Source organism: Impatiens glandulifera, chromosome 7 (genome assembly GCF_907164915.1).
Source record: "Impatiens glandulifera chromosome 7, dImpGla2.1, whole genome shotgun sequence".
NCBI classification, from domain to species: domain Eukaryota; kingdom Viridiplantae; phylum Streptophyta; class Magnoliopsida; order Ericales; family Balsaminaceae; genus Impatiens; species Impatiens glandulifera.
Genome location: NC_061868.1, coordinates 49,232,423 through 49,252,974, shown reverse-complemented (window position 1 = coordinate 49,252,974; position 20,552 = coordinate 49,232,423). Strand labels below are relative to the sequence as shown.

General features: G+C 34.7%; 2 protein-coding genes across 3 annotated transcripts; one reads left to right on the top strand and one right to left on the bottom strand.

Moving 5' to 3' along the window:
- Positions 1-3,001: 3,001 nt before the first annotated feature.
- Positions 3,002-4,569, top strand: LOC124945681 (putative anthocyanidin reductase). The gene is made up of 5 exons (XM_047486153.1): positions 3,002-3,212; positions 3,285-3,466; positions 3,554-3,772; positions 3,849-4,222; positions 4,294-4,569. Exons 1-5 carry the CDS (start codon positions 3,089-3,091, stop codon positions 4,433-4,435), a joined length of 1,041 nt encoding a protein of 346 aa, XP_047342109.1. The 5' UTR covers positions 3,002-3,088; the 3' UTR covers positions 4,436-4,569.
- Positions 4,570-6,307: 1,738 nt separating this feature from the next.
- Positions 6,308-14,061, bottom strand: LOC124945424 (COP1-interactive protein 1). Of its 2 annotated transcripts, none has more exons than XM_047485861.1 (3): positions 13,846-14,061; positions 11,185-11,374; positions 6,308-10,854 (listed from the first exon to the last, which is right to left on the bottom strand). In XM_047485861.1, the coding sequence occupies exons 2-3, from the start codon at positions 11,282-11,284 to the stop codon at positions 6,536-6,538; spliced, it is 4,419 nt and encodes a 1,472-aa protein (XP_047341817.1). In that variant the 5' UTR covers positions 11,285-11,374; positions 13,846-14,061; the 3' UTR covers positions 6,308-6,535. The 2 variants fall into 2 exon arrangements, with proteins under 2 accessions (XP_047341817.1, XP_047341818.1); XM_047485862.1 differs by lacking the exon at positions 13,846-14,061 and adding an exon at positions 11,812-11,907.
- Positions 14,062-20,552: the final 6,491 nt, after the last annotated feature.

Sequence of the window (20,552 nt, the reverse complement as noted above, 5' to 3'; positions counted from 1 at the left end):
AGACTTTAACGACAAGAATGCCTAACACTCAATGGAAAACATTCTTTTCTTTGAAAGATTTTTATACTATTTGAGACGTGTTTAGATTTGAAGATTAATAAATAAAAAATCTCGTTTTTTTTAGGAAGTTATCAATGGAGGAGTCTTAACATCTCACAAACTGAAAATGAAGAGATTTTATCTTGCTAGTAGTTGTAACATTTGTTTGAAGAATTTGTTTGAAGAGTGAAAAATCAATTAATCATATTTTTTTTCATTGTCACATTCCCAAGAGAATGTGCACTCTTATGCAGAACCTCCTTCATTTTTAATGGGATACACCAACAAATATCGTCGACTTCTAAACCAAATTAATTGAATGAAGTTCTAGCAACAATATCGCGGACGACCGTAAATCAAATCCTCTTATCATGTGGTGGACGATCTAAAAAAAATGAATATAAGAGTTTACAAAGAGTATTGTTTTCTTTTTTTTTGTTGTTGTAATATTTGACTGTATTTTTTTTTTTACTTTTTTATAATAAAAGTTAACATTTGAAAAAGAATTTTTTTTTAGAATTTTTAAGTTAGATATTAAATTTGGTAGAAAAGTACTTATTTCTTAATAAAAAAATCTTAGTTACTTTTATTAAATTTAAATTAATTTCTTTTAATATAATTTTTAAAATTAATTTTCTCATTAAACAAGATTTTTTTAATTAATTTCTTAAAAAAAAACTCCAAAATCAGAATTTTCTTCTCCGTCTTTATTTCTTATAAATAAACTATTAAAAGAAAATAAAACCTTCAATGGTAATACTGTCGTTATTTCTTATTTTTCCACACAGTTGAAGTTCTCCAACGGTAATTTTATTATTGTCACCTGTCACTAATACTCCTGAACGCAACCAATTAAAGAAGGAAAATCTAAAATTACGTCGTTAAAGTGTATTAGCGACTTTATTCTACTGTAATTTTTCTTAATGACGTTAGTTTTAATTCCCGTCGTTATTGATGGAGCAACCATTACCGACGTTATTTAAAACACTGCATATAAATGGCTAGTTGCTATTTTTAATTTTTTTCGTTAAACGTAATTTAACTTATTTAACACATTTTTATCTTAATTAATACGTTTTTAACTCATTTAATAAGTATTCGACTCGTTATACATAGTTTAACAAATTTAACACGTTTTTTTACTTGTTTAACATATATTTAACTCGTTTTGTTTAACATTCTTTTGAATCTTGTTTAGACCTTTTTCTTTGTGGGTAAGATCTTCTAGAGCTCATCTCAGAAGTCAAGTCCCATAGAACCCAACTCGTATTTTGGAATCAAACTACCAAAGCTCATTTTGGTTAGCCCTCCTTCCATACCCGTCAATTCCTTCATCAGTATTCACTATGATTCCATAAAAACATTTCATAATTTGAAAAACATATTATACTTTGGAAAACATGGTTTTCAACTTTGTTCATCAATAAAAACATGGGTATGCAATAAAATTATGCTTTAGAGAAAGTATGCACAATTTATAGAATTTACATAAATTATATGGTCTTGTGTGGGTTTCTAAGAAGTGTTTTAGAAAAGATTGTTTGACTTAGGTTATCTTTGCTATAAGGATGATTATTCTTCAATGGCTTCTATTTCTTAATGAAGGGGGAAATAAATATAATGAAATGACTCCGTTTGTGAAGAATATATATAGTTTTAGTCATGGTCAGTTAAGGTAGCATGAGTTGGGTAACTTACTAGTTACTACTTAAGATAGTTAGTTGGTCATAGCATGGGTAAGTCATAACATGAGGTGGGTAAACTTACTAATTAAGATTGTTAGTCATAGAATGGGCAGTTCATAGCATGAGGTGGTACACTTGTTAATTAAGATTGTTGGTCATAGCATGGGTAAGTCATAGCATGAGGTGGGTAAACTTACAACTCAAGATAGCATGGCATGAGCAAGTCCTAACATGAGGTGGGTTAAGCATGAAGTGGTTCAAGCATGAGATGGGTCAAACATGAGGTGGTTGAAACATGAGGTGGCAAAGCATGGGCAGAAGTCTCGGTCGGATCTCTCGGTCATAACTTAAGAATATCGTTCGGTCCTCTCGGTCGGATTTGAAATTCTCGGTTCTAATTCTCGGTTCTAGATTCTAATTTCCTCAATCCTGGGTTCTAATTTCCTCAGTCCTGGTCTTGACCAGGATCGAAAATGTTCGATCATAAATGAATTTTAGGGTGTGAAAATTGTTTAATAAATATTTGACCCATTTAATTTTGTTTAATAAATTATTTTTTATTCATTCTCTTCCTTACAAAACATTTTTAACTTTCTTAATATTTTTTTATTTCAAAATTAAGTATAAAAATAAAATTAATACTTTATCTGTGAAAGAGAAAGTGAGATAAAGAGAGGAGGAGTGATTTAGTGAAACTTGGCATATATTGTTTGGAGGGTGTTTTTTATTTTTGTAATTACATTATTTTTTATTTTTTTTTACGTAAATTGGGTAACTCAAATTCAACCGGAATTAAACTGAACTCAAATTTAATTCAAATTAAATTATTTTACTCAAATTTATATTTTGGGTTAAGGTATAGATCAACCCAAGATATGTTCACATGTAGACTTAACCTTTTACCTAATAAACATTATATTATTGTTTTGTAAGAAAGGTTATACTATCACCACAATTTTATAATCCCGACCAAGACCAAGATATATTAGAATGAATAACTTAGTCAAGATAGTGTAGTTGGTGAAAATATATTTATCAATGATTTCTTAGTCAGGGCCCATTTTAAAAGTTCTTGTTTTTGTCCCTACATAAACCAAATTCAATCTAAATGACAAATATAGAAAAATTCAGACGAGATATTGTAAAGGTTGTTCCTTTCATTAAACAAGGCTAATTAATTAAGGAACAAGAGAAATAATTATTTTATAAACTTCAATAATGTATTTGATAGACAACTTTCATTTATTTAAAAAAAAAAACGAGGCTTTAATATTGCTCCATTCATTGATTTATCCACCCATCTTCCTCCTCCTCCACTACTACTACAAGTAGTAAAAAACATCATCAAGAAGAGAATTGTGAAAATGGAAGAACAGAGCAATTTCTACAAAGTCTGTGTAACTGGAGGTTCTGGTTTCATTGGTTCTTGTCTTGTCAAGAAACTCCTGGAAAGAGGACACACTGTCCATGCCACCACCCAAAATCTAGGTTTATATAATTAATTCCTCTGTTTTCTGTTTTCTGATTAAGGATTAATTTCTGATGAATCTTTGCTCGCAGGGGATGAATCCAAGGTCAAGGTTTTGAAATCTTTGCCTAATGCAGAAACCAATCTGGTGCTGTTTCAAGCAAATATATACAACCCAGATGAATTTGGACCTGTCATTGAGGGATGTCGTTATGTCATCCATTTGGCAACCCCTCTTCAGCATAACCCCGCCGGCGCCGCCTCTTCTTCTCCGGTAAGTAGCCCTTAGTAGTTAAACTCTGTTAATTAATCTGGTCTTTTGGCACTTATTAAAGGGTTAAAAAATAAAAAATAAAAACAGTACAAGGACACTACAGAAGCTGCGGTCGCCGGGGTGAGAACCATTGCAGATTTGTGCAGTAGATCGGCAACTGTGAAACGTTTGATCTTCGCGGGCAGCGTGATGGCTGCTTCGCCTTTTAAAGAAGATGGGTCTGGTTATAAAGCTTGTAATGATGAATCTTGCTGGACTCCTCTGCATCTTCCTTATTCTTCCTTGAAGAACGACATGGATCTCCTGGTTGGTAAAAAACAAAACATGAATCTGAGTTATCTAATTGATGATCATGCGTATTATATTATATTATATTCTACAGGCTTATGTTAGGTCAAAGACATTATCAGAGAAAGAATTACTTGGGTATAACGTGGGTGAACTGGAAGTGGTGAGCCTGATATGTGGACTGGTTGGAGGGGATGTTCAAATGTTGGGTTATGTGCCAATGAGCGTACGAGCTGTAGTAGGGCAGTTAACGGGACATCCTTTCAGTTATTTAGGGTTAAAATCGATTCAAGAATTGTCGGGATCAGTTCCTCTTATACATATTGAAGATGTTTGTGAAGCATTTATATTCTGCACTGAGCAATCTTCAATGAAGGGTAGGTTTATGTGTGTGGCTGTTGATCCAACAATTTCCGAGATGGCTGAGTATTTCCAAAACAAGAATCCTAAACTCAAGATACAGGACGGGCAAGTTCTCTCCTTTTCTTCTATTGATCTTGATCTTTGTCTGATGTATGCTGGTTTTATTTTATTAACAGGCTGATTGTAGAAGCAGAGAAGGGAAGCTGTTGTGACATTTCTAAGCTTAAGAAGATGGGATTTAGTTATAAATATGACATGGATGTTATATTAAACGACAGCATCAACTGTGCAAAGCGATTTGGTCTCTTGCAACTCTAGTTATACTGTTTGTTTGATTGTTTAAGATGAATTAATTTATATGTACTTCAGACCGGATCTTCAGGAGTTTGTTTATGTGGATTGGTTGGTTTTGATTTCCTCTTTATATATATAACCAGGTGGGATTAATTATATATTAAGATTTTGCAATGAGCATTGATATAATTGATTCTTGTGCAGATGAAATATGTGATTGCTTTGGTTTAAATTATTTAAATAAATTTTTTATTTTTTATTTCTTAATATGTTTAAGAAGTTCCAATCTATTTTATAAATACTAAAAAATTATATCAATAAATTAAATATTATTCTACAATTTTATCTATTAAATCACTTAATTCATTAATTAAAATATTATTTATTATTAACTATTATTTTTTATTTTATTATTATATATTTATACATTTAATATTCTATATCAATTTTTTTTCTTTCTATCTCCTTAAAATTATCAACAAACATTTTTTTATTATTATTATTATTCTCTTAGATTTTTAAATAATTCAATCCGAAGAAAAATCCAGGTTGAAAGGTGATATAGCAACCTCAAGATATATTGGAATAATTATAGGGATACACCTACACCTCTTTTTACATAATATTATTATTAATACATATTAGGTTAAAAAGTAACATTGGTTTATTTATTTATTTTAATAATTATCACGGAAAAGAAAGGGATATATATAAATGAAAGAAGAAAAAAGAAAAAAGAAATGGTGCAAAGAGAAATGATAAAGTATCCTTTTTAATTAATTTGTTAAGTAATGAGTTGGATAGGAATAGGATAGACATTAATTATATTAATAATTAATGTTCTTCTTCTTGTTGTTGTTTTTCCAGGTGCAGGCAATAATTATTGTCCTGAGAATCCTACTGCAGCAACCGTGGAGGAGGAAGAGGCTCTTACCGAGCTTGGACGTGGTGGTGGTTGTGGTTGTGCAGGTCCTTTCTAAGGAGAAAGACGGTGCCTCTTCCCTGATCTTCCATGCGGCCATGATCATGTTTTGCTGAGATTTTTTCTGAGTGATATTATTATTGCAGTGGCTGTCGATGAGATGAATCAGAGTTGCCAATTCATACGAGTCGTAAAGTGGACTACCACAATCCCATATGCCTGAGCCTCCTTCTTCCATGATCATTTCATGCTTACCACCTGCCATTCTCTCTCTCTCCCTCTCTCTTTGTGTTGTTGTGTTGTGTGTGTGTGGAGAGAGATAAAAGGTAATGATGCGTGATGAAGTGGGTGGGTGGGTGTTAATCATCAATCAGTGGAAATTGGTGTGACTTCGCGATCGAGTGTGGTGCGCACCGCACCCATCGTCTTTCTCACTTTCTCTACTAGTTTGGTTTGATTTTTTTTTGTCTTTCTTTCAACATTTCCAATACATAATTGGACTTCTACTGTTCCTCCCCACTTTTTTTTTTTTTTTGAATAACCAAAAAGAGTAGGATTAGCTTAGGCCTTAGAGAGCCGAAATAAAGGTCATTCACCTAATAATACTTTATTTAATATTTGGTAATACACACATGATTTTGTGCATAAATATATTGTTGTTGTCAATTGCTTACACAATTTATATTGGAAATATAATCACCTCCCTCATAAATATGAGATTAATAAGTTTTACTTTTTTAACTTCTTGGATACCCTTTTATTACTGTCAGAATATTGTGTTAAGGATAGAAACATAATGTGTTTAGCATTCAACTAAACTATAGGTTAAATGAACAAAACAATTAGTTTGGAAAGTTGAATCCAAACAATGTACCTAATCAAAAGATGTTTCAATGTATTGTAGGCTCAGCTCATCTAATCAAAAGATGTATATTGTTTTTTTTATAGGTAGCTAGGGAGAGAAGATTCCCCATAGAAACTAATTACTAATTAACAAAAGATAAATCATCTGTTGTACTAAAAACTCACAATACATGCATGAATAAATAAAGAATAAGAAGAAGAAGATTACAAATGGAGAGGAGATAAATAAATCAAGGGTTCCAGAAACAAAAATAAATATACGGTGGTGGTTGATGATCATGATATGTAAACAAAGTTAAAATTTACCTGGAAAAGAAGCCTCAGAGGCTAGTCTTAAGCTAGCTAGCAGCAATGGCAGTTCTTCCTCCTCCTCCACGGCCACGGGCAGACATTTTAGAGATCATCTCCTTGAAGTAATCGCATCTGCTCCGATGATACTCGATCGATATACACAGCTGCCTTATTGCTTCCTTCTTCTCTTCCCCCACCCCCATCATTCCTTCATCTTTCTCCCTACGAAATTCCTCAATCTGCCCTTCCATTCTTACCCTTAAACTACTGTTCTCTTCCTCGTATCTCCTCAACTTCTTCTCCAACTCATCAACTTTCAATTTCACAGCTAATCCCTCTTCTTCCTTCTCCTGCACTTTCTTCATCAGCCTCTCTTTCTCGCTTCTACTCTCCTTCACCCACCTCTTTGCAATCCGAACCTCGTTCAAGATCTCGTATACGCAACTCTCCAAATGCCCGTAATCTTCTTCGAACTTTATCGTGAATCTGTCTAGATCCCTCATCGTTCCCTTCGCTCCGGCCGTTATCTCCGCCACTATCTTCTCCTGTGTCTTCTTATACTCAGATATCCTCAATGATAATTCACCGTTCTTTTCTTCCACCACTTGTTGCTCTTCAAGAAGCTTCGCCACTCTAGCCTTGTGACTTTCTTCCTTCTCCACCAGCAGCTGATCTGTTACCTTGTGTTTCTGAGTTAAAAGACGGTACTTCACTTCAATGTTGCTCAGTTCTTCTCCTTTGTGTTCCAAATCTCTACTCATATCCTCAATTATTTCCTCCAATTCAACGATCTTATTCAATAACTCTGCAGCCTGGTCTTCTCCACGTCTAGAGATCTCCATCTGCAATTCCAATTGATCGGTTAAAGCTGTGATTTTATCAGACGTGTCTTCATGTTTCTTCTGGAGAGAGAAGAATTCCATGCCCCTTTCATATATCGTGCTCTCTGTTTCGGAAATTTTTGCCTTTAGACGTTCCTTCTCGCTCTCTATTTCCTCTCTCAATCGGCCAATATCATCGCTTCGATTCTTGATTTCTTCTTCGAGGTGATGATTTCGGTTGGTTAATGTCTCTGCCTCCAACTCTAGATCCTTTACTCGCACAGTCAAGTTTCTTACTTCTTCCAGACTTGTTTCTTCAGCCAAAGTCTTACCCTGTAACTCATTTTTCAGATTCTCTATCTGCAGGACTGATTCCGCTTTCTGACCTGATAAAGCACCGAACTCATTCTCTAAAGTTGAAATCTTTACAGAAGCTTCAGCATTCTTTGCTTCCAACTCGTAGATCCTATCTTGCAACCTCTCTTTCTCCGTCAATATCTGTTTCATTTCATTACTTTTACCTTCCAATTGCCCCTCCACTTCCAAGTCTCTTTCCTTGAGCAGATTTTCTTGATGTAAGGTGTTACGAGATAGCTCGTCTTTCAAGATTTCTATCTCAGATCTGTGTTCGGAAATTTGTTGGACTTTTGCCTCCAGCTCAGATCGCAATCCTGTTGTCTGGTTCTGCAACGATTCAAGCTCTTCTTGTCGACTGTTGACGTCTGCTGTTAGAAGTTCAACTCTTGATGAAGCATCCTTCTCAGTGTCCTCGAGTTTCTTTGAAAGAGCGGAAATCTCTTCAGCTTTCTGATTTTCCATCTCGGTCTTAACTAATAGCTCGTGTCTCAGACCCTCAATTTCTTGAACCGTTTTATGCATTTCTAAATCTGATTCCGCCTTTTGAGATGACAAGCTGTCCAACTCATTTACAAGAGTATTTACCTTTTCCGTTAGAGTTAAATTCTGAGCCTCTTCGTTTTCGATTTTTATCTGCATCGTCTCTTTTTCTACTTGCATCTGCTTAATCTCGTTGCATTTCTCCTCAATCTTCTCTTCCAGTTGAATTTTCAGACCCTGGAGGCTATCTACTTCCAATTGCAATTCTGTCTTCTGGTTCTGCAATAATTCAAGCTCTACCTTGTGTGTGGAAATCTCAGCATCTTTCTGCTTTTCAGTCTCCATCTTATCTTGTAGCTCTTGTCTCAGATTCTCGATTAAAATAATATTCTCTGCTATTTCTTGAACCTTTTTCTCAACATCTGAATCTAGTTCTGCCTTTTTAGTGGATAAAGTGTCTGTCTCCCTTTCAAAACTAGTAACCTTTTCTGTTAGAGTCAAAATTTGAGTGGAAGCTTCAACCAGTTCATTTTCTAGTCTTTTCTGCAAGGAAGAAAGCTCTAGAATTCTGTCCTCCAGTGTTCCCTTTTCTACTTGCAACTGATTAGTCTCGTTGCATTTCACTGCAAACTGATCTTCTAGTTGGATTTTCTGACCCTGTAGGCTGTCCACTTCTGATTGCAAGTTCTTTATCTGAACTAAAAGGTCCTCATTCTCTTTGAGCATTCTCTGTTGATCTGAGCTCTTGGTTGTTAACTCCTCTTTCAGGCTTTCTATATGAGCACCGTGTTCGGTTATTTCTTGGACTCTTTTCTCCAGCTCTAGCTGCCGACTGTTGACTTCTGTTGTTTGGAGTTCAACTTTAGATGCCCAATCATTCTTGGTGTCTTCGAGTCTCTGCAGAAGTGTGGAAATCTCGTCATCTTTCTTCTTTTCGATTTCACTTTTTTCAAGTAGCTCTTGTCTCAGATTGTCAATTTGAAGAATATTATCTGCTATTTCTTTAGCCTTTTTCTCTACAACTGAGTCTATTTCTGCCTTTTGAGCGGACAAATTGTCAATCTCCCTTTCGAGACTATTAACCTTTTCTGTTAGAGTCGAAATCTGAGCGGTAGCTTCAACCAATTCATTCTCAAGTCTTTTTTCCGATGAAGAAAGCTCCAAAATTCTGCTATGCAGTGTCTCATTTTCTACTACAAACTTCTCTTCCAGTTGGATTTTCTGACCGTGCAGGCTATCCACTTCGGATTGCAAGTTCTCTATTTGCACTATAAAACCCTCATTCTCTTTGAGCAATCTTTGTTGATCTGAGCTCTTGGTTGTTAACTCCTCTTTCAGGCTTTCTATCTGAGCACCATGTTCCGATATTTGCTGAACTTTTACCCCCAACTCTGATTGCAATTCTAGAATCTGCTTCTGCTGATGTTCCAGCTCCTGTTGCTTTGTGTTAATCTGATTGACCAAGTCCTGGATCTTTTCTGATGATTCATCCCGTTCATTTTGCAACTGTTCTTCCAATTTGCTCTTGTGAGAGTTCAAGGACTCTATTTCCACCTGCAGATCCTTGAGCTGTGCTGTTAAGGTCTCAGTTTTGGACAGTGAGTCTTTCTCCATATCCTCAAGTTTCTTGAGAAGCTCGGAAACTGTGTCATCTCTCTGCTTGGTGATTTCCTGTTTCTCTGTATGCAAAGAATCCAGCTTGAATTCAAGACTCCTCGTTTGGACAGATGTGGTGGCTTGATATGTCTCGTGCATCTCCTTGTGTGCTCCAAGTTCCTTTTCATTTTCTTTGATTTTCTCCCTTAGTAGGCTAGACTCGGTCACAATTTCCTCTATTTTATCCTGTGCCACCTTGATCTCGTTTGAGAGATCTAAAAGCTTTGTGGATAAGAAGCTATTCTGTTCTTCTGTAGCTTTCTGTGCCTCTGCAAGGCTTACCACTTCTTGCTTAGAAGTTTGAAGAAGCGCATTGACTTCAAATAGTTCCTTTCTGGACCCATCAAATTCTAGTTGCAATGCTTCTTTCTCATCCTTTATCTTGCTTGTTACGGCACTTAGTTCTTCAATTGTTCTCTCTTCCTCTTCAATCCTTTTGATAGCATTCTCCCTTTCTACAATTAGATCAGTTTTCTCCTTGCTCACAATTTCCAACTTCTGATTTAGTTCAGCTTCTAACTGTGTTGAAGTCTCCAGTTTTAGATTCAGCTCTTTAATCTGTTGCAGGAACTCTGACTTCTCACGATCTGATACTTCAGCTTGAGTTCTCAAATCATGGATTATTGTTTCTGATTCTTGTAATTTGCTGAATGCCGTTTGGTAATCTAATTGTAAGACCTCCTTTTTTGCCTCAACATCAGTCAATCTTTCTTTTAAAGCTCTCACTTCAAGATTTGCTGCATCACGTTCTTGTTGAATGTCATTTATCAACTTCTGATACTTGTTCTCTGCTTTACCATTTTTAGAACCCTTGGTCCTTGAAGGAGAATCTTTATCAGATTCTGAATCTGAACTTGATGAAGAACTCTCATTCTCTCCTTTACTGTGGGCTTTTGCCTTTAGCTCTTCAGTTAGATGACCATAGTGCTTATATAGCTCATTGTATTGTTCTTGGAATTCCTTTACAAGGTCAATAAGAATCCCAGTCTTTGAGCTGTCAGTCTCATCATGCTCAGTTGACTCCAGGATCTTCTGAAACTTGGAATCCATTTCTGTAATAAGAAAGAGGAAATCATCAGATATCATTTGTTTATACCTCCTCCGTATAAATGGTAATGAATCAGTTCTGCAATTTAGAATCGTAATTGTTTTCTCTTATTTATGTGGATTGGAAATGTAGATATCCAAACATCATCTCAGCAACCTAGTTTTATATAAACCTAACTAAGCAGAACTAGAAAGTTAATCTGGATACAAAATGAAGAAACACATGATAAAAAATGAAGAATTTTGTTGTAAAGATCCTTATATTAAAGCTACTTACTTATCTAACAAACAGAAAGAAACGATGATACGTGGGCATGTCACATTACTTCACATACCTAATTTATACTCTTTCAGTTGTTCATGCTTGTCGGGATCTACATGATGTCCAAAAAAGGACAGAATTGATTCCTTAATCCGATGCTTATGCTTTGCCATGATCTTCTTTGCTAGTTCCTTCAGTAGAATCTCCTCATTGACCTATCAAAGAGAGGCTTTTCCTATTGCAAATCCAGTGTAATCCATCCCCTAGAGTCAGTGAAAAAGAAAAAGACTTCAAACAATATATAATGCATATCTTTCTCTCATTTTTTGGAACATTGAGAGAATGAACATTTGAATTGAACACAACGACCAAGAATGATTGGGAATATCTAAGCACGTGTATAATAAAGTTTGAGTATTTAACCTCCATACTAAAATTACACCTCCAATTGTTAATCAAGCGGATTAGCCACTACCACAGCCCAATTTATCACTCTTCTCGTTAATAGAAATTATAGTTGCAGTGATTAGCTATTAGATAGAAATAAATTATTCCTTCCAAAAACTAGCTAGGTATCACTACATTCTATGAAGGGATCGTTCTTTTGTGGCTATATTAGTTTAGTTTTGGAAAACAAAACCTGATGGAAACTAATTTCAATTAGAGTAGCTAGAGCCCAACAATCAAGTAAAGAACATACCACAATATTCCTAATTATAAAGATTGAAGGAAAGAACATAGCTGCCTCTGATTCAAAAGCAGAAACAATCAGAAGAATATGAATAAAATAGCCGAGTGCATCCAAAGGGTTCTTCCACCTTGTGGTTTATATTACATGCATAATTGCATATGCTCTAAATTTTAAAACCACAGAAAGTACTTGGACCCAGCACCTCTAGGCGTAGAGAATGGTACACATATATATGTATCATTGAGTTCCACATAAACTATATTTTAAATATTTGAAAAATTAATTAACCACAATAAGTATAAATACTATAATAAATAAGAAGAATAGTCTTATTAATAATAATACAAAAATAACTTTAAATTTTAATATATATATATATATATATATATATATATATATATATATATATATACTTATTTTGAAAGGTCATGACTATAGATTAGTGTCAGTTTCTAAATTCAAGAAAATAAAAATAAAAATAATAATAATAATAATTCTAAAATGATCGGATTGGAATACACTTTAAAATAATATATCTTCACTAAAAAGTGTTTTCAAATAAAAATTCTCAAATATATCTAATATTTTGTATGCATATTAATAATATATATAAATACTCCAATTAAAGCAATTTGTCTTTCACAATGGCAATGACCTGCCAGATCATGAAAGAGAATATATGGAGGAGACTAGTGAAAGATTAGTGTAGAAAAGGTCCGGCCGGTCGGCCACGTTGGCAAAATAAATAATACGGGGATATAATTAAGTTGTTTTATTCTTCTCACCCTTGAAGAAAGACCAGCTAAGCAAATAAGTTTGGACTTTTGTTGGATCCTTAATAATTTAATTATGTTTGATTTGTTTTAGCCTCAAAAGGGCAAAAAGGGAAATAAAAATATAAAGCATGTCAGAGTCAGACCTCAATAATTATAATAAATATGATATAATGGGGGGAGAAAAGGTAATAAATCAGATAAGCTTTTCAAGCTTACAAGGTTTAATTAACAGTTTAACACTGTGCTAACATAGAAAAAGACACATCAGTAACTTCATTTTTTACTTTTGCCATGGTCATCAGAATACACACTTAACATCCGGGTTAGTTTAAGGTCCTTCAAAATTAGTGTATTTTCTATATAAAATATGTACGTAAATCTCAGATAAAATTTTAAAATACACCTAATTTCAAAAGATGTCCATCTAAGAAACAGAAAATTCATACAATATTTAAAAAAAGGACAGCAATATAATTACCAATTCAGTGGAGATTTGAATTTTTCTAATTCAAATTTGAATTTTTCTATTCAAATTTGAATTCCTAAAGACAACTAGACAATCTGAAAAGCTGATCTGTTCTTTTTGTCTTGGTCATCAGTCAATCACATTTCTGATTTAATAGTAAATCAGCTGGAATTACTATATACAGCCTTTTTGGGGCCAACATACAACTAAATTGTAGTCATGGATGTAGTATAAATGTATAAATGTATAATAATCACTTCCCCCTTTTTTACTCAAAACAACAGCAAAGAATTACATGTGCCATGTTCCAGCTTTAACCCCACTAGTAAATACAGGTAGAAGAGATGTCAATTATACATTTATATCATGATCTAACAGGACTATTCTTCATCCACCATTCATGACAAATTTTCACTAATTATAACGATCGGGACTTGTATCCATATTGAATACAGTCCACAGTCCGTAGTACTTGATTTATTCAGCAGGACGGAGAAAACAGAGATGGAAAACGAATTCAACACATTCAAATCGTGAGTTCAAACAAGCATATCTAGTGAAGGATTCAGTAACATCCTGATAGAAACTTTAACGAGAAATTGATTACCGATCTGTAACACTAAACAGTTCATCGAGTTCAACTTGATTCTAGTTTCAAGACTAAGTTCTCGAACAGAAAGCTTTAAAAAGTGTTTTGCCTCTCGAAAATAGATCAACGAGGATCGTAGGCACAATAGCAACTAGATTCTTGAGATAATCGGTACACAAATCTACAAGAAGAAAGTGAAAGTAACTAAATACCTGATAATTAGAGCTCCATAGCTTGGCTCACGAGAGCAATAAGCCTGTAAGAGAAGATGAATCTTCAATCACAGTAGATTTCAAAGCAGAAAGAGACGGAGATCACTAGATGCTATTAACACTTGATAATTACAGCTCCATATATATATTGGCTTGGCTCAGTAGAAACCACGATCGTCAGAGCAAGACGCCATGAATAAACAAAACCGAAAGAAAATAAAAGAAGTGAGAAGTTTAGAGAGAGAGAGAGAAGTGAAAAGCCAAAGCGACTGGAGGAAAGAGAAGATAGAATCCATGGCGCTTGAAGAAGCCAAAATTCCTCAGATTTCTTCAATATTACGGAAAAACCCAACCAATGAACTTTCAGAAGCGAGGATCTTTTGGCCAATTCATCAATGATCGGGCCCACTTGACAACTGTTTATGAAATGTGAAAATTATGTAAACATAACTGATAAATTCATTAATTTTAAAAAAAAAAAATTAATTACTCAATTATAAATTAAAATATTAAAATACATTTATATTATTTTTTATTAATTTTAAATACAAAATTTATTATAATAAAAGAAAAAAAAATTCAATTGCAATAAATCCAAAATCACCAACATCAAATAAGCGAATATTTCCATTTTTTTTAAGAAAAAAAGTTGTTATATAAAAATTAAATAACTAAAAATAATAATAATTTAAATAATTAAATTACTGATAAAATAAAATACAAATATTTAGATTAAATCCAAATAATCATTGATTGATTAGACAGTCACACCAACAATAAGTCACTAATACATAAACTCATCCACAAAACTGGAAGACCTTATATTTGTTTTATTTCATTCCCTTTAATATAAATAAGATTGGAAAATAATATTAATTTGAAATAATCAATTTAGTTTATTTATATTAATTTTGCTTAAATAACAATTAACTCCTATAGAATTTCAAACTAGTTTGAGTTTACTTTCATCTTGGATTACTAATAAATAAATTATAATATTTTGGTGATTTTTACTCTCATTTAAAGGTTATAAATATATACTTTATTTTTTAAAATATTTTATCATGATTAATTACGTGACATTCTTACATAATGAAATAATAAAATAACAAAATTATTAGGTTTCAAAGAGAATTATTATAGTAATATTTGGTTAATATTATACATATTCCAAAAACCAATACCTTTTATATTAATTAAACATTAGAAAAAAACGAATAATTAATTACGTACAAGAATAATTATTAAATATAATAATAGAAATATTAAATAATAACGATAAAATAGTTTACAATAATAAATAAATTAAGAAAATATTAATAATATAAAAAAATAATTTCAAACTCATATTTTTAATTTAATTAATTAAAATATTATAATTATCTTTTTATCTTTATATTACATTATTATTATTATTATTATTATTATTATAATATATAATAAACATAAAATTATAAAACATATATAACCACACACATATATACAACTATACTATTATATATTGATATGTCTTCTTACAAAAGAAATCTCCAATCTATTTATTTTCATACTAGTAGAGAAGTTAGTTACATTTTAGCTTTCAAATAATTGGAAGAAAATACTCTCTTTACCATTAAAGACATATATAGAAATGAATTTAATCCGTGACAAAGAATTTTAACTAATAAATTAAAGTTACATATTTAACTTTTTTAATTAAGAAGCAACCGTTAAAATATTTTCCTCATAATAAAATTGGTAAACAAAAAAAAATTAGTGAATTTATAAAAGGTTGACATATATGCTTTATAATAATATACATATATAAAGTTTTCTATTTGTAATCACTACAAATCTATAAACCAAATTTATAAAATTAAAATAATTATTTTAATTTATTTTCAAATAAATAAAATTAAAATAATTAACTCAAACTAAAACCTAATTATACAATTAATTAGATTAATTATGTAGGATAAATATTGTCCTCATTTTATCTCAAAATAATTTTAGAAAAATCAAGAAATTAAAATAAATAATTTAGAATATGATGTGGTACCATTTCATCCCAAAAAAATATTTATTTAATCAAAAAAATATACAAAAATAAAATAAATATATAAAATATTTGTCATATTTATTTTAATATTTTGTGTATTTTAAGAGATTAAAATTAAAACCAAAAGGATGAAAAAAAAATCAATTTCAAACAAACCCTTAAAATTTTAAAAGAAAAATAAATATGTACTCAGGTATAACCGAAATACAGAGAAATCGCTACAGCTGGAACCGCGACCTTTGGATGAAAGCTGGATTTTCATCCAACGCCCATTAAGCGCCCGCGTAGCCCGCTGTAACCGAAGAAATGTGTGCCCGCGTAGTAGGGAATCAGCTAACGCTTGTAAGCTAAAACACGACGGAACGCGACAAAATCATGACATAATGCAAACAAACCGCTTCGCGTCCACGTTCTCACCCGAAACAACGTCGTTTCACCCCGATTGTCTTCTTCCTCGCTATCGCTGGAGGATAAGAACAAGTCCCATCTTTGATTTCTCAAAGATGAAACTTAGCCTACAATCAACAATTTCGACTGATTCAAAATGTGAAATGATCACTCTACCACGATGATCATTTCTCATATAATCATAAGCATAATTATGCCACATTCCGGCAATTGGGATGAAGAACAACCAAAATACCATAAATGGATTATGGCTGATTCAATCCACTTGACTCCCTCAACCAACTTCGGGAGGCTATAAATAGTATTCCTTAACAATTCCGGAGCCAAGAGATCCAATCTCATATTTTGAATCAAGATTTATAGAAAATTCGCCATTAAAGCTTCAAACTTTCGAATTTTTCGAAATCATTGCATAAGGCCTTAGATTCAGGCATCCATAAAGCTTCCTTAAGGTTCAAGGAGTGTTCTCCAACACTTGGTAAGCTTCCAATCACCCTTTAATTCATAATTCCAATTTAAAATTGAAATTTTATATTTTAGTTTTCATAAGCTTGTATGATGTTTAGTTTTTGAATTTGATGATTGAAATCGATCATAGGATCATTTATAAGTTTTTTGTGAAATCCAGAACCAATTATTCCGTTTTTAAAAAAAATCCAAATTTTATTTTAATAACTTAAAAAATGAGTTTGTTTTGTTTTGAACTAATCCTCATAAACAGCAGCTTAAAAAACTTCGCAGCATGTTTCTAATGATGTTGAAAAACTATTTAAATCATGTTTGATCAAAATTAAAATTTTCAAAATAAATAAAAATTTTGAGTTCTTATTTTGGTATAATCAAGTATATGAAGTATAAGAAAACTATTGACAAACTTATTTTATTTCAAAACAGTTTTAAAATAAAAAACTCGATTTTTGGCCATAAACTGTTTTGAACAAATTGATCATCACTCAGGTTGAATGATATTTTGGGATGATGATTTTAATGTTCTTAGAAGCTTTAGAAGTTACCCAAACTATGAGATCAAATGATCCAAGCCAACATCAAAATTTCAAACATCAAAATTTCAAAAACCTACAATTTTGATGTTTTTGAGAACCTAGAGGTCCGACCGAGTATTTTTACATCCGACTGAGAAGTTAATCCTAGGACCGAGGAATCTCGCACCTAACCGAGAACTCCCGAACCCAGGACCGAGGAGTCTTGCACCCGATCGAGAACTCCCGAACCTATGACCGATGACTTCCACCCAAAATCGAGAGGTCCGACCGAGAATTCTAGCAATCGATCGAGAATTCTAACAAAGGAATGATATGTCTTAGTACCCTGACCGAGGAACTTCCGCACATTGACCGAGGATCTTAAACCCAAACCGAGGGGTTCTTGACTTGGACCGAGGACTTTTTAGCCCCGACCGATAAACAAACCTAGGACACTGGTTGATGCAGCGTGCGTGGCTAGGATGAATCCTTATCAAGATTCGTTGATTCTTACGAATACCGAAAGTCGATAGATATTGAGGAAACCTCGTTTTCTGATTAATAATCTTCTTTCCCTTACAATGGAATACCTTCAGGGTATTTATAGGACTTACACGTATTAAATTAGGAATTACGTCTAATTACAATTTAATTACACTAATTTAGGATATTCCTTCCATAACAAGAATATCCCTACCTAATTTAGAATATCCCTTGTAATCTCTTCCTTAATTAGAATATATATTATAATCCTTTCCTTGATTAGAATATATCTTCCAATCCCTTCCTTAATTAGATTATCTTCCAATCTCTTCGACTCGCACCGCATCATTCCCCCCAGGGTAGAAAAGATTCGTCCTCGAATCTGGAACCGCATCATCCTCATCAGAAGAAGACTCACCCACAAAAGGAACAAGATGCTTCACATTGAACACATCAGAGGTACGCACATGGCTGGGAAGGCGTAAACGATAAGCATTGGGGTTGATCTTCTCCACAATCTCAACAGGACCAATCTTCTTAGCAGCAAGCTTGCTATATTCATGAGCTGGAAAACGATCCTTAGTCAGAATAGCCCACACAAAGTCACCAACTTCAAAATCAACAGCACGCCTTCTCGAATCAGCCTTCTCCTTGTACTTGGCAGTAGCAGCAACCAAACGGTCATGAGTGGTCTGATGAACCTGAGCCAACTGACCAACAAAATCCGCAGCAGTGGAATGAGGACGCACCTTGCTGGGCAGCGCTAACAAATCAAGAGGAGCACGCGGAGACAGCCCGTAAATCACATGGAAAGGACTGAAACCAGTGGAGCGATTAACAGCATGATTGTGAGCAAACTCGGCCTGAGGCAGCTTCAGATCCCAAGCCTTAGGATGATCCCCAATTAAACTGCGCAGAAGGTTCCCCAAAGACCGATTAACAACTTCAGTTTGGCCATCAGTTTGCGGGTGATAGGCACTACTAAAATTCAGCTGAGTATTAACCAAACGCCAAAGACTCCTCCAAAAGTGACTCACAAAGCGAGTGTCCCGATCAGAAACTATGGAGGCAGGAAGTCCATGAAGGCGATACACATCCCTGAAATAAAGCTGTGCAACAGCCACAGCACCACCCAACTGATCCAACAAGTCATCCAACCGGGGAATAGGAAACCGATAACGCACTGTAATCTTGTTGATAGCACGACTATTAATGCACATACGCCAAGACCCATCCTTTTTTGGGGTAAGAAGGGCCGGGACAGCACAGGGACTAAGGCTCTCTCGAATGTGTCCCTTAGCCAGCAAGTCCTCCACCTGTCTACGCAACTCTTCATGTTCTTTGGGACTCATGCGGTAATGAGAACGGTTTGGTAGGGCAGCACCTGGAACCAAGTCAATGTGATGCTGGATGTCACGCAAAGGAGGCAAGGCACAAGGCAGATTCTCAGGAAAGACATCTGCAAACTCCTGTAACAGCGGCTGCACTGGAATAGGCACCTCAGAACTAGCACCACAGGTAATCAGCGAACAAAATGGAGCAAACACCATGCCCGATTCGACCATGGCGGTCTGAAAAGGACCCCGAGACAACAAGGTGGTAGGGGGGGACGCATGATGAGTGGGGGCAGCACCCTTCTTGGGCTGATTTGGCATCAACACAATCTTGGTACCATGAAATAAGAACGTGTAGGTATTAGCACGCCCATCATGTATAACAGAATGATCAAACTGCCAAGGGCGACCAAGTAAAAGGTGACAAGCATCCATAGGAACCACATCACAATATACAGCATCACGATAATGGGAACCAATGGAAAAATTAACAAGTACGCGCTTCGAAACTGTAACATCCGTACCTTGACTCAGCCAGGACAAGCGATAAGGCTTGGGATGAGGTTCAGTGGACAGACCCAGCTTCGAAACTGCAACCTCAGAAATCACATTCTCACAACTCCCAGCATCAATGATGAAGGTGCAAACTTTGCCACCGATGGTACAAGTGGAATGGAACAGATTATTGCGTAACCACTCGTTGTCAGGAGCACGAGGGGTTAAACATGATCGACGAATCACCAAAAGGGGGCCAACATCACCAGAAACATACTCCTCCGCTGCCTCATCATCATAAACATCATACACTGGGGCTGAATCTGAAGGAAGAGTAGAGTCAGGATCATCCACCTCAGTAAAAAGACCACGATTGGTGGACTTTGGGTTGCGACACTCTGCTTGGCGATGGCCAACTTCACCACAATTGAAACAACGCAAGCCACCGGGACGTCCCTGCGGGGGGGCTGGGGTGGGATGGGCCGACTGGGAAGAAGAACCAATGCCACTAGTGGGGACAACCTGTTTTCCAAAGCTACCCGAACCGCGCCTGGCTAGCTGTTTCTCAGCCTGTGAAGCACGCTGATGTGCCTCAGAAACAGTCAAGGGATCAAACATATTCAAAATATCCTGCAACTGGAGGCGAAGGCCACCAATATAGCGAGAAACCAACTGGAGAGGGGACTCAGACAGGTCAACACGAGCCACAAAGGTGTAAAACTCAGTGGAATAGTCATCCACGGAACGAGAACCCTGACGAAGATTCTGGAACCGCTGGTACAGGTTACGTTCGTAATTATATGGTAGAAACGCAGCCCTAATATGCTTCCTGAATTTGTCCCAATTCGTGAGCTTTGCCTTACCATGACGAACACGTGTCTGTTTCAACTGCTGCCACCATGCTTGTGCACGACCATGTAAGCGGATCGTAACAAGGGGTACACGACGATCTGCAGGAACTTCCTT